This window comes from Ovis canadensis, chromosome 6, assembly GCF_042477335.2.
Source record: "Ovis canadensis isolate MfBH-ARS-UI-01 breed Bighorn chromosome 6, ARS-UI_OviCan_v2, whole genome shotgun sequence".
Classification (NCBI taxonomy): Eukaryota; Metazoa; Chordata; class Mammalia; order Artiodactyla; family Bovidae; genus Ovis; species Ovis canadensis.
In genome coordinates, this window is record NC_091250.1 from 105,163,344 (window position 1) to 105,189,023 (window position 25,680).

Below are 25,680 nucleotides of genomic sequence, written 5' to 3' on the forward strand. Positions count from 1 at the left end.
TGCTACTGGGAAGAAAATGGGGTGTTGTGTGCTTGTAGCATGCCTCCACCTCCACCTCCTCCTACTATTACTAGCTGGGATTGAATGTTTTCAATGTAAAAACATTGCGTGGGTACTTCTAATGTATTATCTCATTTAATCCTAACAACTCTATGAAGTAAACATTTTTTATTCCTGTTTTACAAACAGGGAAACTGAGGCTTGGGGAAATAACTGAATTTGTTCAATGTCATATAATTAGTAATTAGTAGAACCAAAAGCTTAAATTTGAACCCTCTAATTCCAGAACAATACTCTTAGCCAAAGTATACATTACCTCCTAGGTAAGGCTGTGTCGTGGGTGCCCTATAAAATCTGTTCTTCAGAAAGGGGGGAATGGGCCAAGGCATCAGCAACAGTGGCTCTTTTCTCCCTCCATTCCACATAAAAAGTGCTGTTATTTTGGAACTGTAAGTGATTGACAGTGACATCTAAAGACGGGGAATGGTGGGAACTGGGAAGCCAGGAAGTGAGAGTTGGTTGTCGGCCCATGGCTTGATGATCCTGGCTGTTCTCTAAACTTTTAAGGCTTTTTAGTGTTTCAGTGTCTGAAAAAAAAAAAAAAGATGATGACCATCTAAGATATGATACATGAAAATATTGAGTTCTTTTGGTTTATCATTTAGAGCACAGTATTTGGAATTCTTACTCATTTATTCAACAAATATTTATTATTAGATCCTACTGTGTGTTAGACATTGCACAATATAATCCAATATAATGCAAATATAACCAAATATAAGCCAATTAGGCATTGTTGTTATGTCTACTGGGCAGGGGAGAAGACAGTAAGCAATCGCATATGATGTCATAGGTGCAGGATGGAAAAAGGGCCTTGCTATGGAAAGATGTGGCAACGGGATTCCATCCAAGCTGAAATTGCAGGTGGCAGGGGAGTAGAAGGGAGTTATATTCCTACTACTATGAACTTGCTGTATGGCCTCAGACACAAGTTGCCTACAATCAAAGACCTCCATTTCTTGGTGTAGGGTGGAAGGATAATCACTCCATCACAAAAGGCTTTAGAAAGATGTAATAAATTACTATATAAAGTATCCAAATACAATGGCCAGCAGACAGTAGGTGTTTAAGTCATGAAGCTAATTTTTCTTTCTACCATTTTTCCAAACACTCTTGTTTATTGTCAAGGATGACAAGGAAGAAAATGTTACTGAAATAATGAATAATAAGTTTAGCAAACAGAAGTGAAACAAAGTGCAGTTTGCAAATTCAATTTTGCACCTGATAGTGGCCTCCTATGTGTCCAGTGCTGTGCTGAGAGCCACAGATATGAAACCAAAGACCCAGGGACCTCTGCCTTTACAAGACTCTATAATCATAGAGGAAACTGCCATACAACCCCCTCTACTGATGTGTCAAAGAACACAGTGATAAAAGACAGGTAACCAGTGTGATGGAAAGAAAGGAGGGAGAGAACTGGATTTTTCAAAAGTCTTGTTTTGCCTGGAAAGAGAGGATTTGGAACAAAAGCAAGTCATACTGATTCTGTATGGCTCAGACAGAGCTCTTACCAATGACTAGAACATAACTGGACTCAGTCGATGCAGGAAGACTTCTAGTACTAGAGATGTTTGTAAATGTCATCAGCCTCAGGGTGCTATAATAAGGGCCAAGACGGCACATGCATGAGCAGTCACTACCCAGGTTTTCGGCAGGATCTAGGGATCCAGCCTTGGTTTTTCTAAGGTTCCTTCAAACTCTATTTCCATGATTTGGACAAGAATTAGGTTTGTGGTAAAAATATTTATTAAAAATCATCATTGCGTCTTACACTTGCATACCTTCCATTTTTTTATCTTAAAAGTCAGTGAGGAGATCCTCCTCTCTTAAAGAACAAATTCTGTGCCATCTTTCGAATTCTATCACAAAATCCATTCCTTAGCCTTTGCTTATATAATCCCCACAACCTGTCTTTCCTCTGATCTAAAATTCCACTATCAGTCTCTAATAAAGAATTTAACTCCTTCTATGTTTTAAAGAATATCTTACTGTGAGAAAGGGATTCTCATGAGAAGTTAATTTTGTCCAAAAATATATTCTTTAAAGAGAAACTAGTTTAGCACACATAGAACAGTTTTTTTTTAAGTGCCAGCTCCGGTTAGCTAATGGTGGCTGTCCCGTGGCATGGTGCTGTGAATGATTCTAAGGCTTAGTCAGAGAAAGAGTAATGTCTACATGGGTGACCGTCTGAAAGCAGTCATCCAAAGCATTGTCATCACTAGAGTAATAGGTCCATTTCTGGTCCATTTCCACCCAGGAAACCTAGAGTATGGTCTCAAGGGAGCCACTCTAAGGATGAAAGACAGAAAGAGATGATGAACATTAGGACTGTTTAGAGAACCCTGGAAAGCCTATGGAAACCTGGCAAGGCAGTCTTCCCTTGTGTGGTTTTCTACCACACAAGTCATCCGTATTCTTTACCATAAGCTAACATGTCCCAAAACCAAATAATGACAGATTTGTTGTTGTTTTTCAGGCAAATGTATCTCTCTCACTTATGATAATTTTTTTTACCTCAGTTCAGTTCAGTTCAGTCACTCAGTCATGCCCGACTCTTTGTGACCCCATGAATCGTAGCATGCCAGGCCTCCCTGTCCATCACCAACTCCCGGAGTTCACTCAGACTCACGTCCATCGAGTCAGTAATACCATCCAGCCATCTCATCCTCAGTCATCCCCTTCTTCTCCTGCCCCCAATCCCTCCCAGAATCATAGTCTTTTCCAATGAGTCAACTCTTCGCATGAGGTAGCCAAAGTACTGGAGTTTCAGCTTTAGCATCATTCCTTCCAAAGAAATCCCAGGGTTGATCTCCTTCAGAATGGACTGGTTGGATCTCCTTGCAGTCCAAGGGACTCTGAAGAGTCTTCTCCAACACCACAGTTTAAAAGCATCAATTCTTCGGTGCTCAGCTTTCTTCACAGTCGAACTCTAACATCCATGCATGACCAATGGAAAAACCATAGCCTTGACTAGATGGACCTTAGACTGAAAAGTAATGTCTCTGTTTTGAATATGCTATCTAGGTTGGTCATAACTTTTCTTCCAAGGAGTAAGCGTCTTTTAATTTCATGGCTGCAATTACCATCTGCAGTGATTTTGGAGCCACAAAAAATAAAGTCTGACACTCTTTCCACTGTTTCTCCATCTATTTCCCATGAAGTGATGGGACCGGATGCCATGATCTTCATTTTCTGAATGTTGAGCTTTAAGCCAACTTGTTCACTCTCCTCTTTCACTTTCATCAAGAGGCTTTTTAGCTCCTCTTCACTTTCTGCCATAATGGTGGTGTCATCTGCATATCTGAGGTTATTGATATTTCTCCCGGCAATCTTGATTCCAGCTTGTGTTTCTTCCAACCAGCATTTCTCATGATGTACTCTGCATAGAAGGTGAATAAGCAGGGTGACAATATACAGCCTTGACATACTCCTTTTCCTATTTGAAACCAGTCTGTTGTTCCATGTCCAGTTCTAACTGTTGCTTCCTGACCTGCATATAGGTTTCTCAAGAGGCAGGTCAGGTGGTCTGGTATTCCCATCTCTTTCAGAATTTTCCACAGTTTATTGTGATCCACACAGTCAAAGGCTTTGGCATAGTCAATAAAGCAGAAATGGATGTTTTCTGGAACTCTCTTGCTGGGAATGGCAAACCACTTCAGTATTCTTGCCTTGAGAACCCCATGAACAGTAGGAAAAGGCAAAATGATAGGCTACTGAAAGAGGTACTCCCCAGGTCAGTAGGTGCCAAATATGCTACTGGAGATCAGTGGAGAAATAAATCCAGAAAGAATGAAGGGATGGAGCCAAAGCAAAAACAATACCCAGCTGTGGATGTGACTGGTGATAGAAGCAAGGTCTGATGCTGTAAAGAGCAATATTGCATAGGAACCTGGAATGTCAGGTCCATAAATCAAGGCAAATTGTAAGTGATCAAACAGGAGATGTCAAGAGTGAACGTTGACATTCTAGGAATCAGCGAACTAAAATGGACTGGAATGGGTGAATTTAACTCAGATGACCATTATATCTACTACTGCGGGTAGGAAACCCTCAGAAGAAATGGAGTAGCCATCATGGTCAACAGAAGAGTCCGAAATGCAGTACTTGGATGCAACCTCAAAAACGACAGAATGATCTCTGATCATTTCCAAGGCAAACCATTCAATATCACAGTAATCCAAGTCTATGCCCCAACCAGTAACACTGAAGAAGCTGAAGTTGAACGGTTCTATGAAGACCTACAAGACCTTTTAGAACTAACACCCAAAACAGATGTCCTTTTCATTACAGGGGACTGGAATGCAAAAGTAGAAAGTCAAGAAACACCTGGAGTAACAGGCAAATTTGGCCTTGGAATGTAGAATGAAGCAGGGCAAAGACTAATAGAGTTTTGCCAAGAAAATGCACTGGTCATAGGAAACACCCTCTTCCAACAACACAAGAGAAGATTCTATACATGGACATCACCAGATAGTCAACATCGAAATCAGATCGATTATATTCTCTGCAGCAAAAGATGGAGAAGTCTATACAGTCAACAAAAACAAGACCAGGAGCTGACTGTGGCTCAGGTCGTGAACTCCTTATTACCAAATTCAGACTTAAGAAAGTAGGAAAAGTAGGAAAAACCGCTAGACCATTCAGGTATGACCTAAATCAAATCCCTTATGATTATACAGTGGAAGTGAGAAATATATTTAAGGGCCTAGATATGATAGATAGAGTGCCTAATGAACTATGGAATGAGGTTCGTGACATTGTACAGGAGACAGGGATCAAGACCATCCCCATGGAAAAGAAACAAAAAAAAGCAAAATGGCTGTCTGGGGAGGCCTTACAAATAGCTATGAAAAGAAGAGAAGTGAAAAGTCAAGGAGAAAAGGAAAGATATAAGCATCTGAATGCAGAGTTCCAAAGAATAGCAAGAAGAGATAAGAAAGCCTTCTTCAGCAATCAATGCAAAGAAATCAAGGAAAACAACAGAATGGGAAAGACTAGAGATCACTTCAAGAAAATTAGAGATATCAAGGAAACATTTCATGCAAAGATGGGCTCCGAGAGAAATGGTATGGACCTAACAGAAGCAGAAGATATTAAGAATAAGTGGCAAGAATACACAGAAGAACTGTACAAAAAGGATCTTCATGACCCGGATAATCACGATGGTGTGATCACTCACCTAGAGCCAGACATCTTGGAATGTGAAGTCAAGTGGGCCTTAGAAAGCATCACTACAAACAAAGCTAGTGGAGGTGATGGAATTCCAGTAGAGCTATTTCAAATCCTAAAAGATAATGCTGTGAAAGTGCTGCATTCAATATGCCAGCAAATTTGGAAAACTCAACAGTGGCCACAGGACTGGAAAAGGTCAGTTTTCATTCCAATCCCAAAGAAAGGCAATGTCAAAGAATGCTCAAACTACCTCACAATTGCACTCATCTCACACGCTAGTAAAGCAATGCTCAAAATTCTCCAAGCCAGGCTTCAGCAATACGTGAAGCGTGAACTTCCTGATGTTCAAGCTGATTTTAGAAAAGGCAGAGGAACCAGAGATCAAATTGCCAACATCCACTGGATCATGGAAAAAGCAAGAGAGTTCCAGAAAAACATCTATTTTTTTGCCCAGGAAACCAGAAATAAGATTATGTGGGTAGCAAAATCAAGCAATGGACTTCCAGCCTTGAAGATTATCTGATCAATACCCTCCATTTATAAATGAGGAAACAGAGAACAGGAATGGTTAAAATAGTAACCAGTGGTCTCCTATTTCCAAAACTTTGGGGCTTTAAGTTTAGCTTGAACTTCTAAGTTAATCCATAGTCACCAGTGTCCTACCCTAGTCTAAAGACCTGGATTATAGGCAAAGCAGAAAACAGCTGAGAGATGTTGGTATCTCAACTTTTACTACTAGCTCTTGGATGGTGTGAGGTCTGACATCAGAAAGACCTGAATTTCTACCTGTGAGTCCATGAGCAAATTATAAAACCCTGAGTCTTCACTTATTATTCAAGAAATAAGAATCCTGCTACCTAAATACAGTCATATAAAGTGCTAGACTTGCAGCGAACACTCAGTATATAGGTTGCATTCTCATGGGTTTGTTTCCCAAATCTGTGCTCCCCACTCTCACTAGGGACCTAAAAATGCATCCAGCACTGGAACTAGGGTAGTCCTAATATGTGTTTACCTGATCTCCTGCCATTTTAGAACTTTGTACATGTCAACAGGCATTTCTAGGAAATAAGGTATTTACCAAAAACGTCTATTGATTACTTTAGCTCAAGTCGTATGTGATGTAATGTTGAAAAAACAAGTAGATGGACATGACTCATTTTAAAATCCAGTATTCATTAATGAATGCTACCTATCAGAAATACTTCTTCATTATCATGAATTTCTGTAATTTTTTCACGGTTATAGTGGCCTGGGGAAAATATTCACCAGAAGAAGTTTAATTATTAATAGTAATTACTCAGAAAGAATATAAAAGGATTATTCAGTTCTCTCGAGTGATAGAGTACCTTCTATAAAGTTTATCTGAAATAATGAAGACTGTTAGATCCATATCTTTTCTTATTTTCTTCAGCTACATTAAATGTCAGACTCTTCAGAGAAGTTTACTAGATGCAGGTAGGGAATTCTGTTTATAACCTATACATCCTTGTGCCAGAAGGTGAGACGTCATGACAAAACTTCATAGACAGAAAAAAGGAATTAATATATTGGGGAAACACAAGCAGAAAACACACACGGCGAAACACATACATTTTACTTCCAGTCTAGACGAGAGAATGATATATTTCGAACTTGCATTTAAAATTGGATAAATTATTTTAGATTGAGCAATAGTGTTTATAGACTAATATCATGAGCTACATTATTCAGCACCTACTATGTGCCAGCCACTGTGCTCATTGCTTCACATATAGGCTTTCATTTAATCCTAACCACTATCCAGTGTAGTAAAAGTGATTAACATTTGATTGATAAAGATGCAAAAACCCTGAGTGCTTAAGTTAGTTTCTCAAGGCCATATTCAGTATCAGAGCTAGAGGCTGAACTCAGAATAACTGTCTCCAAAGCCTTTCCTTGTTAATATTGCTAATGATATGGTTTCTTTATTAAATAGATAGTGGCTAAACTCTTTAGACTTAGCGACTGAACAATAGCAAACTCTTCAGAAGCTATTGGTATAAGAAGGAAAACATGTTTTCAATAGAGAGCATGTGTATGTGTACACGGTGAGCGAAAGTGATGAAGATGTTGAGTGAATCCTAGTTGTATAAGATATTGTCTTTGCCACATTAAGACTAGCAAAGTAGTAATGTTTATATTGTTGTTCCTAATGCCAGCATTTGATTTTCTTAGTGTTCTTTGGGTGGGCTAGTAACTTCTAGTAAGAGTTATTTAATTAAAAAGTCAAGTTTAGTTAACTCAGAAGTGTCAATACAGATATGTGTAACATTTGTTGGCCAATGACAGATAAGAATATATATTTGACAGATTTCAACTACATGATGTTTTGGACTAGAAATAAATCATTCACAGAATACAGCTTAAATACAAGAAATGTTCTTAGTTGCTCAGTCATGTCCAACTCTTCGTGGCCCCATGGACTGAAGCCTGCCAGAATCCTTTGCTCATGGGATTCTCCAGGCAAGAATACCAGAGTGGGTTGCCATGCCCTCCTCCAGGGGATCTTCCTGACCCAGGGATTGATCCATGCCTCTTACATCTCCTGAGCTGCAGGCAGATTCTTCACTGCAAGAGACACCTGGGAAGCCCAAATACAAGAAAATATATATTCTTATAAAATTTATCCTGATTTATGATGTAAACAGAAACAGATCTGGAAATTTATGAGTGAATAAATGCAGGTTTGAATTGTAAAAAGGGGATTTCAACTTGGAAAATTTCCTTTTTTGCAAATAAAAATCTCATTTTCTTTTTCCAGCCATGCAGCAAACAAATGGCCAGAATTATCTAGAGGAGAACTTGAAAGCTGTGTGAGTTTTATTATCAAAATTTTTAATGGAAATTTACACTCATATTATTTTGTAGGGGAGTAGGGCAGTGATATAACAAGACTAATGGAGGAAAGAGGTTTGATTGGCTTCAACATTCACACAAGTGTTCTGTTTCAGCACTAACATTATGGTTGCACAGTTTCTTCAGAAACTGACTTATGAAGAAGTACAAATCATAGTTCAAGAGTTGCTAGATCTCGCAGAAAAGTGCAAGAGCCTCAAGTCACATGAATTACCTTCAGAATCCTGTCACCAGTTGGTAGGTGAATCATGTTCTGCATTTTTCTCTCTATTTAAAAAAAAACTAAAACTAAAACTAAATTGCAAGTGAAAGATGTTGCTATGGGATGGGTTGATTGAATAATCAAGCAAGCGATTTTAAAGCAAATTATGTACATGAGTCACACTCAAGATATAACCTTTGCAGGTTTATGAACCTACAGTATATTAAGCTCATATCTAGGAGATCACATTCTGAGAACCAAAGGCTTGAGAAAATGAGTTATACCATAGAATGTCAGCTTGTTCATCTAAGTTGATTGCTCTTTCTCTGTCACGAGACTACTATTGTCTGACATCTCATATGAAGATTCCTGGGAAATTAAAATACTGATTTAAAAAAGTGTCTAAGAGAATATAAAAAAGAAGAAGAAAGTGAATATTATTATAGGTTTTTTTCCCACTTAGTAGAAAATCTTGAAAATTACTATTGTCTTTTATAAAGTGTGTATCTTGTGATTATAAAAATTCTTTTTTGTTAAGCTTTTTATTGAATTTGTTGCCATATTGCTTTTGTTGTTTATGTTCTGTTTTTTTGGCTGTGAGGTATATGCGATGTTAACTCCCTGGCCAGGAATTGAACCCATACCCCATGCATTGGAAGGTGAAGTTTCAACCACTGGACTACCAGAGAAGTCCCAAAAATTATGGATAAACATATCAACATAGTCTTATAATCTACATATTTTTGGATCAATTATTCTCATATCAACAATTTAAATACAAATAGTTTTCTTTATTTGTAGGTTTTTTCCACTCTATCTTCTTGGGCTAAAAACTATCTATTTTTTATTAGAATCTAAGTAGTCATAGGAAAGGGTTTCTCAGGTAGTGCTAGTAGTGAGAGAACCGCCTGCCAGTGCACCAGACATGAGTTCAATCCCTGGGTCAGGAAGATTCCCTGGGGGAGGGCATGGCAACCCACTCCAGTATTCTTGCCTGGAGAATCCCATGGACAGAGGAGCCTGGAGGGCTACAGTCCAAGGGTTTGCAGAGTTGAACACGACTGAAGCAACTTAGCAGGGCACTCACACAGTCATAGAAAAATCATTAGCCTTATTAGAAACACACTTTACATGAAATACTCCTGCACTTATTGTACAGTGATTTCTTCTTATTTCTACTTCAAGAGATGACCTTTTTCTGACTTTATCCCCTAAATCTGGAATGTCATTTGAGGTTTACAGCATCCCACACATTTACTGCCATCCAAAGGCATTTGAAAACTGAATCATTACATTTCTGTTAGAATATTTGACACTGAATACGCATTGCCTTAGAGCTCAATTTTTAAAATAAGTCCCCATGGAAACCAACTAAAAGCCATCACGAAACAAGGAAAGCAAGCCATCACATATTTCTTGGTGGATAATTCTTATTAAAAATTCCTTGATTTCTTTAGGCCCTGGCCATTTTGGCTTATGCTTATTTTAATACCTCTCAGCTGTATGAAAATGAAACACTTATATAAGTAGGGAGAGAACAATAAATTCTATTTGGCCAAATGTCTAGCACATGAAACTTAACAATCTTTTAAAAGACTTTTGCTCAAAAGAGCTATGTCCAAGGATTATTGGATATGGAGTATAAGGTTATACACTCAGTTGCCTTTTCTTTATAATTCCTGAACTTTTTTATGGTTAGGAGTATGGACCATACGTGCCTTCCCTCATGTTATTATTTCCTTCTACAGATGACTACCTTCCTAGAGCATATTTGCAATAACGAAGGAATGGCTGACAAGCGTGTATTTTCTGACTGTTGCAATATAAATAAGACAGCAAGACATAAGTGTTTCCTATTACACAAAAAGGATGATGCAGGTTACAGTGAAATATTCCAGATTTCAAATCCTGAGCAGATCTGTGAGATGGACAAAGAGAATCAAGTGCCAGTGAAAGACCAGTAAGTCACCTTTCCTTGCCAGGTCTTTGAAAAAGTATTTTCTAATTTTGAAGAGAGATTTTTAGATAAAGCCTCTGAGTACACAATGCTTTATTATATAAAAATAAAGTAAAAATTTGAGCTACAGTTTATTTTTTTCCTTCAGAATGACAATGGTCTTAGCGAACCCTGGAAGGCATGAAAATGCCTGTCATCAAACACTAAAAATGACTAGGATCTGTAAAGGACCCATCTCCTTAAGGGTTGGATTGGTCAGACCAGTAGCAAATGATGTTGAAAACTACGATCTAGTAGGCAAAGCATAACAGGCAGTGTATTGGGAACAGAGGGCAGGTAACAGCTTAGGCAAGGGGCCAGTACAGGTTCACCAAGGTATAACAGGAGGGATATGTGACAGGCATAGACTCTGTCACTGGGAACCTAGGAATAAACAATAACGGTAGATTGGACAGAGATCAGTTTCTACTCAAGAACTCTGATTCTATAATTCTTGCCTACAGTGGATAGCATTATAGCCCATGGGTAGGTGTGCTCATATTTTGGTTTCTTAGTTAGCATAGATGTCTATCTTTAGAGACTTACAAGCAAGCAGCTGGGGTTCAGAGGCAGGAAACCAATACCTAGAGACAAAAATGACAGGAGAAATGCAAAGCTTCAGTTCTCAAGGAATGCAGCTCTGGTCATTTGGTCAAGACAGACAGACACCAGGAATAAAGGAAGCATCTGAGTGCTGGATATAGTGCAAGAAGCATGGTGCTGATTCTATCATTCATAATTTTGGATTTTAGAAATTAAACTCTACACCAGAAATGAATGAACAGACCTGGTGACTTGTTGATGAACAGTGTAAACATCTTTAATTCAACCATCCAGAGGCAGAAATCCCCCATGAGTTACTGAGCCTTCAAGAAGAACTTAAATGGCCCAGTCACTTAGGGTGAAAGGACTAAGAACAGCGGGTTGGACAGGTTCTTACTTGCCTAACATGAGGGGTAACCAAATAAGAAACTAAATATGAGCTTGGTTAGCTATTTACTAGCCATTTGAGGTGAGAGTTATAAAATCAGGTTTAGGTTGAACATTCAGAGATTATAAAATGTAACTAACACTCAGGCAGTGAATCTAATCTCTTCTTGAACATTTACAATTAAATCAGTTACTGTTGTTTAATCAATAAGTCGTGTCTGACTCTTGGCAACACCATGGCCTGTAGCCCTCTAGACTCCTCTGTCCATGGGATTTTCCAGGCAAGAGTACTGGAGTGAGTTGCCATTTCCTTCTCCAAAGTCAGTTTTGAGGAGTTATTTTATATGCTAATTTAAATAAGTGCATGCTGCTGCTAAGTCGCTTCAGTCGTGTCTACAGCTATACATATTCAAGGGAAAATAATTTTCTGATTACTTGCTTTATATTATAAGCCAACAACTTTATTTAATTCTCAAAGAAACAGTAACTTATATCAAAGCTGGAGAAAAGTCAGCTATTATGGTCTTACCAAAAGATAGTATATTGGACATGTATACCTTCTTATACATTTGGATTATGTAAGGAGTTTTCAAAAACAGTTGTGATCATGGTAAAATTTTATTATATATCTTACTTTAGTACCCAACTTCCAACTAAGTGTGACTCTGTGTTACTTTACAATGGGACTTTCTATTATAGTTTTAAATGGTTCTGATTATTAGAAAGTTTTTTCCTCATATGAAGTTCAACTTTGCCTTTGGAGGTTTGTACTGAAAATTCTTGAAAGGAACTAAGTTCAGTTCAGTTCAGTCACTCAGTCGTGTCCGACTCTTTGCGACCCCATGATTCGAAGCATGCCAGGCCACCCCGTCCATCACCAACACCTGGAGTTTACTCAAACTCATGTCCATCAAGTTGGCGATGCCATCCAACCATCTCATCCTCTGTCATCGCCTCTCTTCCTGCCCCCAATCCCTCCCAGCATCAGTCTTTTCCAATGAGACAACTCTTCGCATGAGGTGGTCAAAGTAATGGAGTTTCAGCTTTAACACCAGTACTTCTAAAGAACACCCAGGACTGATCTCCTTTAGAATGGACTGGTTGGATCTCCTTGCAGTCCAAGGAACTCTCAAGAGTCTTCTCCAACACCACAGTTCAAAAGCATCAATTCTTCAGTGCTCAGCTTTCTTCACAGTCCAACTCTCACATACATACATGACCAATGGAAAAACCATAGCCTTGACTAGACAGACCTTTGTTGGCAAAGTAATGTCTCTGCTTTTGAATAGGCTATCTAGGTTGGTCATAACTTTCCTTCCAAGGAGTAAGCGTCTTGTAATTTTATGGCTGCAATCACCATCTGCAGTGATTTTGGAGCCCCCCCAAAATAAAGTCTGACACTGTTTCCACTGTTTCCCCATCTATTTCCCATGAAGTGATGAGACCGGATGCCATGATCTTCGTTTTCTGAATGTTGAGCTTTAAGCCAACTTTTTCACTCTCCTCTTTCACTTTCATCAAGAGGCTTTTTAGCTCCTTTTCACTTTCTGCCATAAGGATGGTGTCATCTGCATATCTGAAGTTATTGATATTTCTCCCAGCAATCTTGATTCCAGCCTGTGCTTCTCCCAGCCCAGCATTTCTCATGATGTACTCTGCATATAAGTTAAATAAGCAGGGTGACAATATACAGCCTTGACATACTGCTTTTCCTCTTTGGAACCAGTCTGTTGTTCCATGTCCAGTTCTAACTGTTGCTTCCTGACCTGCATACAGATTTCTCAAGAGGCAGGTCAGGTGGTCTAGTATTCCCATCTCTTTCAGAATTTTCCACAGTTTATTGTGATCCACACAGTCAAAGGCTTTGGCATAGTCAATAAAGCAGAAATAGATGTTTTTCTGGAACCCTCTTGCTTTTTCCATGATCCAGCAGATGTTGGCAATTTGATCTCTGGTTCCTCTGACTTTTCTAAAACTAGCTTGAACATCAGGAAGTTCATGGTTCACATATTGCTGAAGCCTGGCTTGGAGAATTTTGAGCATTACTTTAACTAGAGTGTGAGATGAGTGCAATTGTAAGGTAGTTTGAGCATTCTTTGGCATTGCCTTTCTTTGGGATTGGAATGAAAATTGACCTTTTCCAGTCCTGTGGCCACTGCTGAGTTTTCCAAAATTTGCTGGCATATTGAGTGCAGCACTTTCATAGCATCATCTTTTAGGATTTGAAATAGCTCAGCTGGAATGCCATCACCACCACTAGCTTTTTTCATAGTGATGCTTTCTAAGGCCCATTTGACTTCACATTCCAGGATGTCTGGTTCTAGGTGAGTGATCACAACATCATGATTATCTGGGTCATGAAGATCTTTCTTAGTTTAGCTTAGTACCCAATAGAAAGCAAAGATACTGAATGACTCTACTGAGATTTCCTATTGGCCAAGAATTTTGCCTTTTCTTGAGAGGCAGTTATATCTTAATAACATAAATTCTGCTTTATTTCCCCCTACAAGTTATGTTTAAGAAACCTTGCTGAAATGAAACAAGTCTGCTGATTAAACTTTCAAGAGTAAGTAGGTTGAGTCTGGGGTGAAGGTTGTGGGGATAACACCATTTTTTCTCCTTTCGCTTAAGTTGTTTAGTCGCTGAGTTGTGAATGACTCTTTTGTGACTCCATAGGCTGAACCTCACCAGGCTCCTCTATCCATGGGATTTCTCAGACAAGAATACTGGAGTGGGTAGCCATTCCCCTCTCTAGGGGATCTTCCTGACCCAGTGATCAAACCCACATCCCCTACATTGTAGGCAGATTCTTTATCACTGGGCCACCTGGGAAGCCCCCTTTGAATATACTATCCCTGAAAGTAAATAAAGCCTGACTATACTTTCATTTTGGCTTTTGTCTTAATTGGCTGCTCTGGCACTTGGCCTCTCGGCCTTCTCCAGCTCAGCTCAGCTCAGCTCCTGACAACTTTCCTTTAAGAAGTAACTCAGAAATGAAAGTTGCTTCTATTTTGGAACTATACCACCTGGAGCATGTGTTTCAAAGTTTACTTCAAAAAAGAAAAAGAACAAAGAACTGTGCAAAGTAATTAACAGCCAAGCCTAGAAGTGGTATATGGCATGTTTATTCAGTTGATTAGAACTCAGTTACATGTTCTCACCTAACTGCAAGGGAGGCTTGAAAAGAAACTTTCCTGTGATTATAAGAGAAAATGGATTTGTTTGAGCCTTAAGCCGGTTTTTGTCTGCAATGTCAACCTTCATTGGGTATTTGCGTGTGGGAGGAGGGATGGGGAGTAAGTAATTTGAGCAAGCTTTTGGAATAGTGTGAGGAGATATGATGATAAGTGAGAGGCAGGCCTGGTGCCCAGGCTCCACAGTGAGTGCAAAGAATGAATTTGAGAAGGATTTCCCTGATGGTCTGGGGTTTCCAGGTGGTGCTAGAGGTAAAGAACCTGCCTGCCAATGCAGAAGATATAAGACATGGGTTCTGTTCCTGGGTCAGGAAGATTCCCTGGAGAAGGGCATGGCAACCCACTCCAGTGTTCTTGCCTGGAGAATCCCATGGACAGAGGAGCCTGGTGGGCTACAGTCTATAGGGATTCAGAGTCGGACATGACTGAAGTGGCTTAGCAAGCACACAAGCACTATGTGGTGATTGGCTTGACAGCATTATTATCTTGGTGGACATGTTCTGAGTAAACTCCAGGAGATAGTGGAGGGCAGAGGAGCCTGGCATGCTATAATTCATGAGGTCCCAAAGAGTTGGACCTGACTTAGCAACTGAACAGTGACAACAATCACAATAAAAACTGTGATTTCTTTGATAGAGTTTCCCATTCTACATGAGACTTCCAGGATGGTCTGAGTTCTTTTGTTACAAATATTTCTACTTAGCAAGAACTTAGAAAAACACTATCTGAAGCTCTGGCTTCAACCAAACACAAGAGGTACAGATTTTAAAAACGTGAATTCTCCCAAATTTAGAGCTTTATTCCATTTTAAAAACCAACCACTCATTAAAATAGCATGAGTTGATGCTAGGGAAGAGAATAGGTCTTATCCACCTCCTGGACTGTCAGATGTCACTAACTGTAACATTATTAACAGTGACTAATTAAATTACCTGGATTAATTCATTATTATTCTGATTTGGCTTTCAATAAAAAACCCGTTATATCTTAAAAAAAAAAAAAAAAAAAAAAGACTCAACTCCCAATGCAGTGGGCACTGGTTCGATTCCTGTTGGGGAACTAAGATGCCACATTCTACAAAATGTAACCTAAAAAATGTAAGAAAAAAGAGAAAAGAATGAATTTGAGAAGCAAATTAATACTCAGATTTAGTCATAAACCCAAATATTGAGTGACACACCTTGGAGGACAATGGCATAAACTTTCGTAGTCTAGAAAGAACTTACAGATGATCTTGAAAGATTCCTCTTCATCCACCAATAACTTCTAAATTTAGTTCCCCTTTACCAGCTGTACTATCCTCCATTTACAATCAGTTTAGACTATTGAACTTTCTACTTTTACTACTTATATAAAAATGAACACTTTTAATTAGTGATTTCCTTTTCTCACTGGTCCAGAAGATACAGTGGATTACTTCTTGGGCACTGTCTAACCTCACAATGACCTGTCTGTTGTGAACCATTGATACATTTAAGTGTAGTGGTATCCCATTTATGTTACCATGAAATTCTAGAAGTTTCAGGTCAACTAAGCTAAATGAATCATAAGATTTTAAGAAACAGTGTCAGAACATGTTCTTGAATTCCAAGTTATATTATTCCATAATAATTCCAGTATTATGACTTTGTATTTGTCAAATTATAGGTACATTTATGAAACTTCTAGGAAGCACCCATTCGTGTATGGACCCAGTATTTTAACCATGTCTGTTTGCTATGAAACAGCTGTTCAGTCATGTTGCCAAGAAGAAAATAAGACTGAATGCTTCCAGACAAAGGTAAACTATTTCTATGTCAACTGTTATTTAGGAACTTGTTATGCGAAGTGTGGACTGTAGACCAGCAGCATATGAATCACCTTGCAGCTTGTTAAAGATGCAGAATGAAGCTCTTCTCCAGACCTGCTCAATAAGACATCATTTTAACAAGATACTCAGGCCATTCATATAGTCCTCAAAATTTGAGAAGCATGATCCAGCACAAATATCACTTCATAATACATATTTAATACTTCAATTATTATTTCTGCATAGCAAAACACACCAACATCTCTTTTTTCTCATATTACCTTACTTAATAATTAATTAAATGGTGTCATTGACTTGGCTGGTTTGGACTTCCTCACAGCGTGGCAGCCTGAGGGCAGCTGGACTGCTAACATATGGCCAGAGTCTCAAGAATGAGTATTCTTATGGATAAAGCAGAAGTTGTATGGCCTTTTATGACCAAGCTTCAAAATTTACCTTTATTAAACTCTATTGGCTGAAATACTACAAAACTTTGAAGGAGAAAGTAAATACACTATAACAAAAGCTCATCGTAAGAAGAACATGAGATAGAAGACTTTATTTTAGCTAACCCTGGAAAATACCATTAGCCACACACTTAATTTTAACCATATGGCCTTTTCTCCTTAGTTGAATAGACGTAAATAAGTGATTAGTTCCATGATAAAAGTACTTTTTAATGTATGCTCATTAAAGGTTCTGGATACCAACATAAAATAACTGTCTTAAGAAGGCACACCGGATGGATTTTTCGAAGGTCACACTGAAATGAATAGTAGTTTGATAATCAATGCAGTAACACCATTTTCTTGCTGTTTTCTTTAATCACTTCAATGAGCATTTCTCTCATAATCCTCTCAACCCCTATTTCTCTATTCCTTTAACTATGTTTCTCCTATTGAGCTCCTCATCTTCTACCTTGTGTAAGAAATTAAATGATGTATCTAAAGAGTCTCTAGCATATACTAAGTATGCAATAATCATAGTTATCTTTAAAGCTACACACAACATAGTCTTGGAAGTTTTGGCGACAGCAATCAGAGCAGAAAAAGAAATAAAAGGAATCCAAATTGGAAAAGAAGAAGTAAAACTTTCACTGTTTGCAGATGACATGATCCTCTACATAGAAAACCCTAAAGACTCCACCAGAAAATTACTAGAGCTAATCAATGAATATAGTAAAGTTGCAGGATATAAAATCAACACACAGAAATCCCTTGCATTCCTATACACTAATAATGAGAAAGTAGAAAAAGAAATTAAGGAAACAATTCCATTCACCATTGCAACAAAAAGAATAAAATACTTAGGAATATATCTACCTAAAGAAACTAAAGACCTATATATAGAAAACTATAAAACACTGATGAAAGAAATCAAAGAGGACACTAATAGATGGAGAAATATACCATGTTCATGGATCGGAAAAATCAATATAGTGAAAATGAGTATACTACCCAAAGCAATTTACAAATTCAATGTAATCCCTATCAAGCTACCAGCCATATTTTTCACAGAACTGGAACAAATAATTTCAAGATTTGTATGGAAATACAAAAAACCTCAAATAGCCAAAGCAATCTTGAGAAAGAAGAATGGAACTGGAGGAATCAACTTGCCTGACTTCAGGCTCTACTACAAAGCCACAGTCATCAAGACAGTATGGTACTGGCACAAAGACAGACATATAGATCAATGGAACAAAATAGAAAGCCCAGAGATAAATCCACACACATATGGACACCTTATCTTTGACAAAGGAGGCAAGAATATACAATGGAGTAAAGACAATCTCTTTAACAAGTGGTGCTGGGAAAACTGGTTAACCACTTGTAAAAGAATGAAACTAGATCACTTTCTAACACCGCACACAAAAATAAACTCAAAATGGATTAAAGATCTAAATGTAAGACCAGAAACTATAAAACTCCTAGAGGAGAACATAGGCAAAACACTCTCCGACATAAATCACAGCAGGATCCTCTATGATCCACCTCCCAGAATACTGGAAATGAAAGCAAAAATAAACAAATGGGATCTAATTAAAATTAAAAGCTTCTGCACAACAAAGGAAAATATAAGCAAAGGGAAAAGACAGCCTTCTGAATGGGAGAAAATAATAGTAAATGAAGCAACTGACAAACAACTAATCTCAAAAATATACAAGCAACTTATGCAGCTCAATTCCAGAAAAATAAATGACCCAATCAAAAAATGGGCCAAAGAACTAAATAGACATTTCTCAAAAGAAAACATACAGATGGCTAACAAACACATGAAAAGATGCTCAACATCACTCATTATTAGAGAAATGCAAATCAAAACCACAATTAGGTACCACTTCACACCAGTCAGAATGTCTGCGATCCAAAAATCTGCAAGCAATAAATGCTGGAGAGGGTGTGGAGAAAAGGGAACCCTCTTACACAGTTGGTGGGAATGCAAGCTAGTACAGCCACTTTGGAGAACAGTGTGGAGATTCCTTAAAAAATTGCAAATAGAACTACCGTATGACCCAGCAATCCCACTTCTGGGCATACACACCAAAGAAACCAGAATTGAAAGAGACACATGTACCCCAATGTTCATCGCAGCACTGTTTATAATAGCCAGGACATTGAAACAACCTAGATGTCCATCAGCAGATGAATGGATAAGAAAGCTGTGGTACATATACACAATGGAGTATTACTCAGCCATTAAAAAGAATACATTTGAATCAGTTCTGATGAGATGGATGAAACTGGAGCTGATTATACAGAGTGAAGTAAGCCAGAAAGAAAAACACCAATACAGTATACTAACACATATATATGGAATTTAGAAAGATGGCAATGACGACCCTGTATGCAAGACAGCAAAAAAGACACAGATGTGTATGACGGACTTTTGGACTCAGAGGGAGAGGGAGAGGGTGGGATGATTTGGGAGAATGGCATTGTAACATGTATACTATCATGTAAGAATCGAATCGCCAGTCTATGTCTGACGCAGGATACAGCATGCTTGGGGCTGGTGCACGGTGATGACCCAGAGAGATGTTATGGGGAGGGAGGTGAGAGGGGGGTTCATGTTTGGGATCGCATGTACACCCGTGGTGGATTCATGTCAATGTATGGCAAAACCAATGCAGTATTGTAAAGTAAAATAAAGTAAAAAAAAAAAAAAAAAAGCTACACACACACACACAGAGACACACACACACGTATATTTCTTATCTCTCTTCCATTCTTCCCCTAGAATTGGAGTTAACTCCAGTCTCTTCAGAAGGAAATTCTGAATTCCTAAGCAGGACAGTAATTTTTTTTTTCTCCTTTTGGTTTCATATTATTAAAAACAACAAAAGCAAGTGATTGTGTAGACTTATGTTTCATTACCAGGCATTTTGGAAGAATGAACTTTTTCATGACTGTTAGTTTTTTTAGCTAATTTGTTACAAAGTTTTCTTAATTTTAACCCTTTTCAGAGGAAATTTTTCTTTAATGTATAATATGCCCCTATAATTTTTAAAAATTTTTATTGGCATATAGTTGATTTATAATATTATGTTACTTTCTGCTGTATAGCAAGGTTAACTAGTTATACATATACAAAGACCCACTCTTTTTTTAGATTTTACCCCCATAAAAGTCTTTAAATGGTATTGAGTGGAGTTCCCTGTGCTATCTATACACTAGGTCCTTATTAGTTATCTAGTTTATATATAGTTAAGTCACTCGCTCAGTCATGTCCGACTCTTTGCCACCCCGTGGACTGTAGCCCACCAGGCTCCTCCGCCCATGGGATTCTCCAGGCATGAATACTGGAGTGGGTTGCCATTTCCTTCTCCAGGGGATCTTCCTGACCCAGGGATTGAACCCAGGTCTCCTGCATTGCAGGCAGACGCTTTAACCTCTGAGCCACCAGGGAAGTCCAGTTTATATATAGCAGTATGTATACTTTGCCAACAAAGGTCAGTCTAGTCAAGGCTATGGTTTTTCCTGTGATCATGTATGGATGTGAGAGTTGGACTGTGAAGAAAGCTGAGCACCGAAGAATTGATACGTTTGAACTGTGATGTTGGAGAAGACTCTTGAGAGTCCCTTGGATTGCAAGGAGATCCAACCAGTCCATTCTGAAGGAGATCAGCCCTGGGATTTCTTTGGAAGGAATGATGCTAAAGCTGAAGCTCCAGTACTTTGGCCACCTCATGGGAAGACTTGACTCATTGGAAAAGACTCTGATGCTGGGAGGGATTGGGGGCAGGAGGAGAAGGGGATGACAGAGGATGAGACGGCTGGATGGCATCACTGACTCGATGGCCGTGAGTCTGAGTGAACTTCAGGAGTTGGTGATGGACAGGGAGGCCTGGCATGCTGTGATTCATGGGGTCGAAAAGAGTCGGACAAGAGTGGGCGACTGAACTGAACTGAGTGTGTCCAATCTCCCAATAAATATATCCCTCCCTTCTACTTTCCCTGTTAGTAGCCATAAGTTTTTTTTTTCTATATCTGTGACTCTATATCTGTTTTATAAATAAATTCATTTGTACCATTAATTCAGATTACACATATAAGTGATGTCATATATTCGTCTTTCTCTGTCTGACTTGACTTCACTTTGTACAATAATCTCTAGGTCCAGCTATGTGTCCCTATAATGTTAAGCATGCTGCTGCTGCTGCTGCTAAATAAGCAGGTGCTTTTGAATTAGTTAAGTTCTTTTCTCCTCTCCCTTGCTCTATGATGGTTACAGTCCTGCTTGCCCCCAGAATGTCTGTTCCCAGGAGTTCTTAGTCCTTACACAGAGAAGACTGCATAGTCAATTGTGTTAAAGTGGTGTCTGTGATCACAGAATGTGCTTTATGAGTTAAGCCTTCACAGACTCTTTTGTGAAGAAGAGAATAACCTTATTTGTATTGATTTCAAAGAAGTGCAACACAACAAAATAAAAATAAAATAATAATTATAATTAGTTATAAAGTATAAATATTATCTTAGTGTCAGATTTGTGATTTGAGTATTGCCTCTGTATGCTTTTTTAAATTTGTTCTTTAAAAAAGCATTGTAAGATATTGATATCCTAAGTAAAATTAAGATATCATCAATATAATGTTTTAAGTCAATATATAGAGCTATTCTGAAATTTTAAATGTTACTTATATTCTCACCACACAGAGATACTAATTTATTTTTATTCATTTTTTTTTCATTCACAGGTTTTATTTTGTACATTCTTGTGACCAAATTGAATATATAGTTTTTAATAGAAACTTAAACATATGTACTTTACATTAAAAGTGTACATCTTTTCAAAAACAATGTGCCATTATTCACTTAGGCATCTCTATTCTTTTGAGACATTTTTGTCTCCAAAATTTTGCTACCATAGCAAGGCATACATGTTCTTCTTTTTGCATAATTATATTTTTGTTTATTCAGAGACATTTATTTGGAATAGAGTTTCAAAAGTCAAAATTCTGAGTTAAAGAATATGAAGCTTTGGGGGGACTCCATTAATTTATATTGCAAAACTGGAGCATATATTATAGATAAGCATTTAAAGACATGTTCACCATGACAGGGCTAGTAACTTGAATAAAACTGAAATACAACTGTAAGACATTATTGAAATTTATTCTATCATCTCTCTGGATTCTTGTTTGTTCACAGTCTTATTCTCATTTATACATCAAATGTCTAAGTTAAGGGACAAGCGATCTCTGGAGAAGTGAGTGCTATTTTGTAAAAAACAAATAAACCCAAAAAAACAACAGAAAAACAAAACCTTCACCAAATCATGCTTTTATGTTTGGTCTTATAGGTAAGACAATAAAAACTTTCTAATTTTGAGAAGATACATGATTTTTTTTTTCTCTTCTTTACTAACCATGAGGTGAACTTTTTCAGTTATTACCATAGTTCTTTGATGAGTCATTTTTCTAATTACAGCTGGAACCCATCAGAAAGTACGTTAGAGAAATATCTTTGAGGCATCACCATTTATGTGAAATTGGGATTAAATTCAACCACAGAGTAGCAACAGCTGTGTAAGTCACCTACTTAGATTTGTGGACTTTGCTGCTTTGGATCACCCTCTGATTGAACTCATTGAAAAATCATCTATCTTTTGTTCACTAATGTCTCTCAGCACAAACCGGGTTCTTCTCTCTACAGGTGTGCTACTCGGCTATTCAACAGGGCACCCTGGGCTATGCTTCACATTGCACAGTCCTCGTCTCCACTCACTGTCTCCTATCTTAATATCTTCCTGCAGCTCAAATTTTTAAGGCTCTTTTCCAGTGTACAAAAGATTCTCTATATTCAGATTCATACCCTTAGTTGTTCTGTATGGTTAAGGCTGGAGGACAAAAGGTATTTTTCTCTTGGAAGATAAGAAAGATTTTGGCTCTAATGTCACAGAATACAGGAAAATTGAGTGGTGTTTTTAGGGTGGGGATAGAGGAGTGTGGAGTGGGAGGAGAATTTGATGTCGCTCAACATGTCTCTTTCTTGGCCCAGATTTTGTTTCTGTTTACCCCTGAATGCATGCATCTTCCTTATATCACCTTCTTACCCATTTTAGGACAATATCACATTGCCTGGAAGCTCAGTTCTTCTTATGAGGCAAGCCTATTTTTCATGGTTCAGTGGTAAAGAATCCTCCTGCCAAGCAGGAGATGAGGTTTGCTCTCTGGGTCAGGAAGGAATGGCAACTCACTCCAGTATTCTTGCCTGGAAATCCCATGGACAGAAGGACCTGGCAAGCTACAGTCCATGGTTCACAAAAGAATTGGACATAGCTTAGTGACTAAAGAACAACAGAACAAAAAAATTTCAGGGATATTGTTCAGTTGTCAACAGAGAGGGGCAAGGGAGAACCAAACCTTTTATAATTAATGTCTTTATGGAAAGGAATTTTATTTGGAAATAAGTCAGATAAATTCCCAAAGTACTTGTCCAAGCAACTCAACTTCTTTAAGCAATAATCGGAATAATGACAATGACCATTTATGAACTGAATAATTTTCATTTTGTGACTTAGATTTTTGTATGGCTCTGGATTCTGTCACCGAAGAAATAGAAAACATAATATGCAACTATCTTCATCCTACATTTGTAAATGTAGTTCTATTCTTTTGATTACTCATTGAACTAGGACTAATTTTAGAAAGAATTGAATCCAAAAATTTAAAAATGCACTTTTCTCCCCCCAGGGAATTGGTTCTGTTGACTAAAAAGCAACCTAAAGCTAATTTTTCTGAAATTGCCAAGCTGTCCATGGATATTAAAAATTTGCATCAGATCTGCTGTGAAGGAAATGCAGTAGTGTGTGTACTTGGCAGGGTAAGATTTTCTCTTTTCTTGAAACTCATCTCAAATTTAAAAATATTTGTATTTCTTAAATAAATATTATAAATATATATATATAATATATACCATATAAATATGGTATATACTAAAGCAAAAAGAGTAATTATTACTTCTTAATATTACCAGTAGAATGATGTCTCCTCTCCTTTCTCTTCTCATGCAACATTTTTTTCTTTCTTTCTTTCCCTCCCTCCCTCACCCTTCTTCCCTCCTTTTCCCTCCTTTCTCAACCTGTCTTACTCTACTTTATTATTTTATTCTTAAATTTTTAGAGTTGACTGTTAATTTCCTCCCAAATTGTGATTGTAGTTCATTCATCTTTGAATCTCTAGTAAATCTTATAATTGCAAACTATACCTTGAGGCGATATCAGCCTGGAGGGAAGAAGAAACCACCAAAACAGAGATATGGCAACAAGGGGCAAGGGCTGGGGCATGGGCAACATAGAATTTATCTGTCCCAGGTTCAAATATAAAGTCTCAAAACCCCAGAGAAGGAATATATTGTAGCTGTTAAAAACCCAATACGGGTTTAGTAAATTACAATCATATACAAGTCATGTTCCTATCCATTCTGCAAGTTTGAAAACTAATAGTTTTCATCACAATTAAAAAATAAGGCAAAAGCAAAGTAAGAATAACATGATTTCAGAGAGAAATCCTTTTCTCTTAAGAGCAGTAAGCTCCACCTCCAACCATTTTAGTCTCATGATTCCTGGGTTGTTCAATGGGGAAAGAATATGCCTGCAATGCAGGAGATGAAGATGTGGGTCCAATCCCTGGGGCAGGAAGATTTCTCTGGAGGAGGGCATGGCAAACCACTCTAGTTTTCTAGGCTGGATAATTCCATGGACAGAGGAACCTGGTGGGCTATAGTCTATGGGGTCACAGAGAGGCTGACACAATTGAAGCACACAGGCACACAACAGATTAAGGGATGTGGGTAACAAGTGTAGTTGAAATAGAAAAATCATTGACTAGAACACTCAACAGAATCCCTAGAATTCTTAGTTCTCAAATATTTACTTTGCCAGAACAGAGAGTTGAGCTAAGGCCATAGCTTTTCCTTGGCAGCTGTTGCAGTTGGCCGTTGCTTGCTGAGGTCAGTGCCATGTTCATCTTGACCAGTTGTAAAGGCGGTGGCTGCCACTGTGAATTCCATCCTGGAGACAGGCAATGTGAAGTTGTTCCTTGGAGTGGTTTCTGTATGGCAAGAATCTCAGCTGATACTGGAGGGAATACTGTCCTGCACACTTAGAAGTCCTGATGGCTCTTCAGGATAGGCTCTCAGACTTCTGTCTGCATGAAGTTTATGTGAATTTGGGGGGAAATTACAGGGAACTTTGACTTCCTTGGTGGCTCAGATAGTAAAGCATCTGTCTACAATGTGGGAGACCCAGGTTCGATCCCTAGGTTGGGAAGATCCCCTGGAGAAGGAAATGGCAATCCACTCCAGTACTATTACCTGGAAAATCCCATGGACAGAGGAACCTGGTAGGCTACAGTCCATGGGGTCGCTAAGAGTCGGACACGACTGAGCAACTTCACTTTCACTTTCACTTTGAGGCCTATCCATGGTTGTTAAAACAAGACAAAATTGCTTAAGTCCTTTAATACATAAACAGTACCTATTCCAAATTGGTAACTCAAGAACAGCTTCCATTATAGTCTATATTGTGACAGACATGGGATTCCCTCATAGCTCTGTCAGTAAAGAATCCGCCTGCAATGCCGGAGACCCGGGTTCAGTTCCTAGGTTGGAGAGATACCCTGGAGAAGGAAATGGGTTCCTTCTCCCAGTCCAGTACTCTTGCCTGGGAAATCCCATGGACAGAGGCGCCTAGTGGGCAACAGTTAATGGGATCACAAGAGTCAGACATGACTTAGTGACTAAACCATTGAAACCACGTGACAGACGTGCTAGAACATTCTCTAGTTATTTAATAGTATTGGCTAGTATTCTAACCAATATAAAATAACTATGGGTACTCCTGGCATTCTTGCCATATTCCAGACTATAAAGGTAACAGGTTTAGAGTTATTGGCTTTATAAAGAAATTGTTTACATGTAATATTTCATCCCTTTTTAGAGGTCATTTTGCTTTGTTT

General features: G+C 38.3%; 1 protein-coding gene across 2 annotated transcripts in view; it reads left to right on the forward strand.

Moving 5' to 3' along the window:
• Positions 1-6,561: 6,561 nt before the first annotated feature.
• LOC138442623 (alpha-fetoprotein-like) overlaps positions 6,562-25,680 on the forward strand; it is a 48,808-nt gene continuing 29,689 nt past the window's right edge. Inside the window, exons 1-7 of one of the 2 annotated variants that reach the window (XM_069594345.1) lie at positions 6,562-6,690; positions 8,015-8,066; positions 8,205-8,346; positions 10,060-10,271; positions 16,079-16,211; positions 22,151-22,248; positions 23,416-23,545. In XM_069594345.1, coding sequence (XP_069450446.1) covers positions 6,606-6,690; positions 8,015-8,066; positions 8,205-8,346; positions 10,060-10,271; positions 16,079-16,211; positions 22,151-22,248; positions 23,416-23,545 — 852 coding nt within the window. In that variant the 5' untranslated portion in view covers positions 6,562-6,605. The remainder of the gene's footprint in view (positions 6,691-8,014; positions 8,067-8,204; positions 8,347-10,059; positions 10,272-16,078; positions 16,212-22,150; positions 22,249-23,415; positions 23,546-25,680) is intronic. The other variant, XR_011257792.1, reaches the window with a different exon arrangement.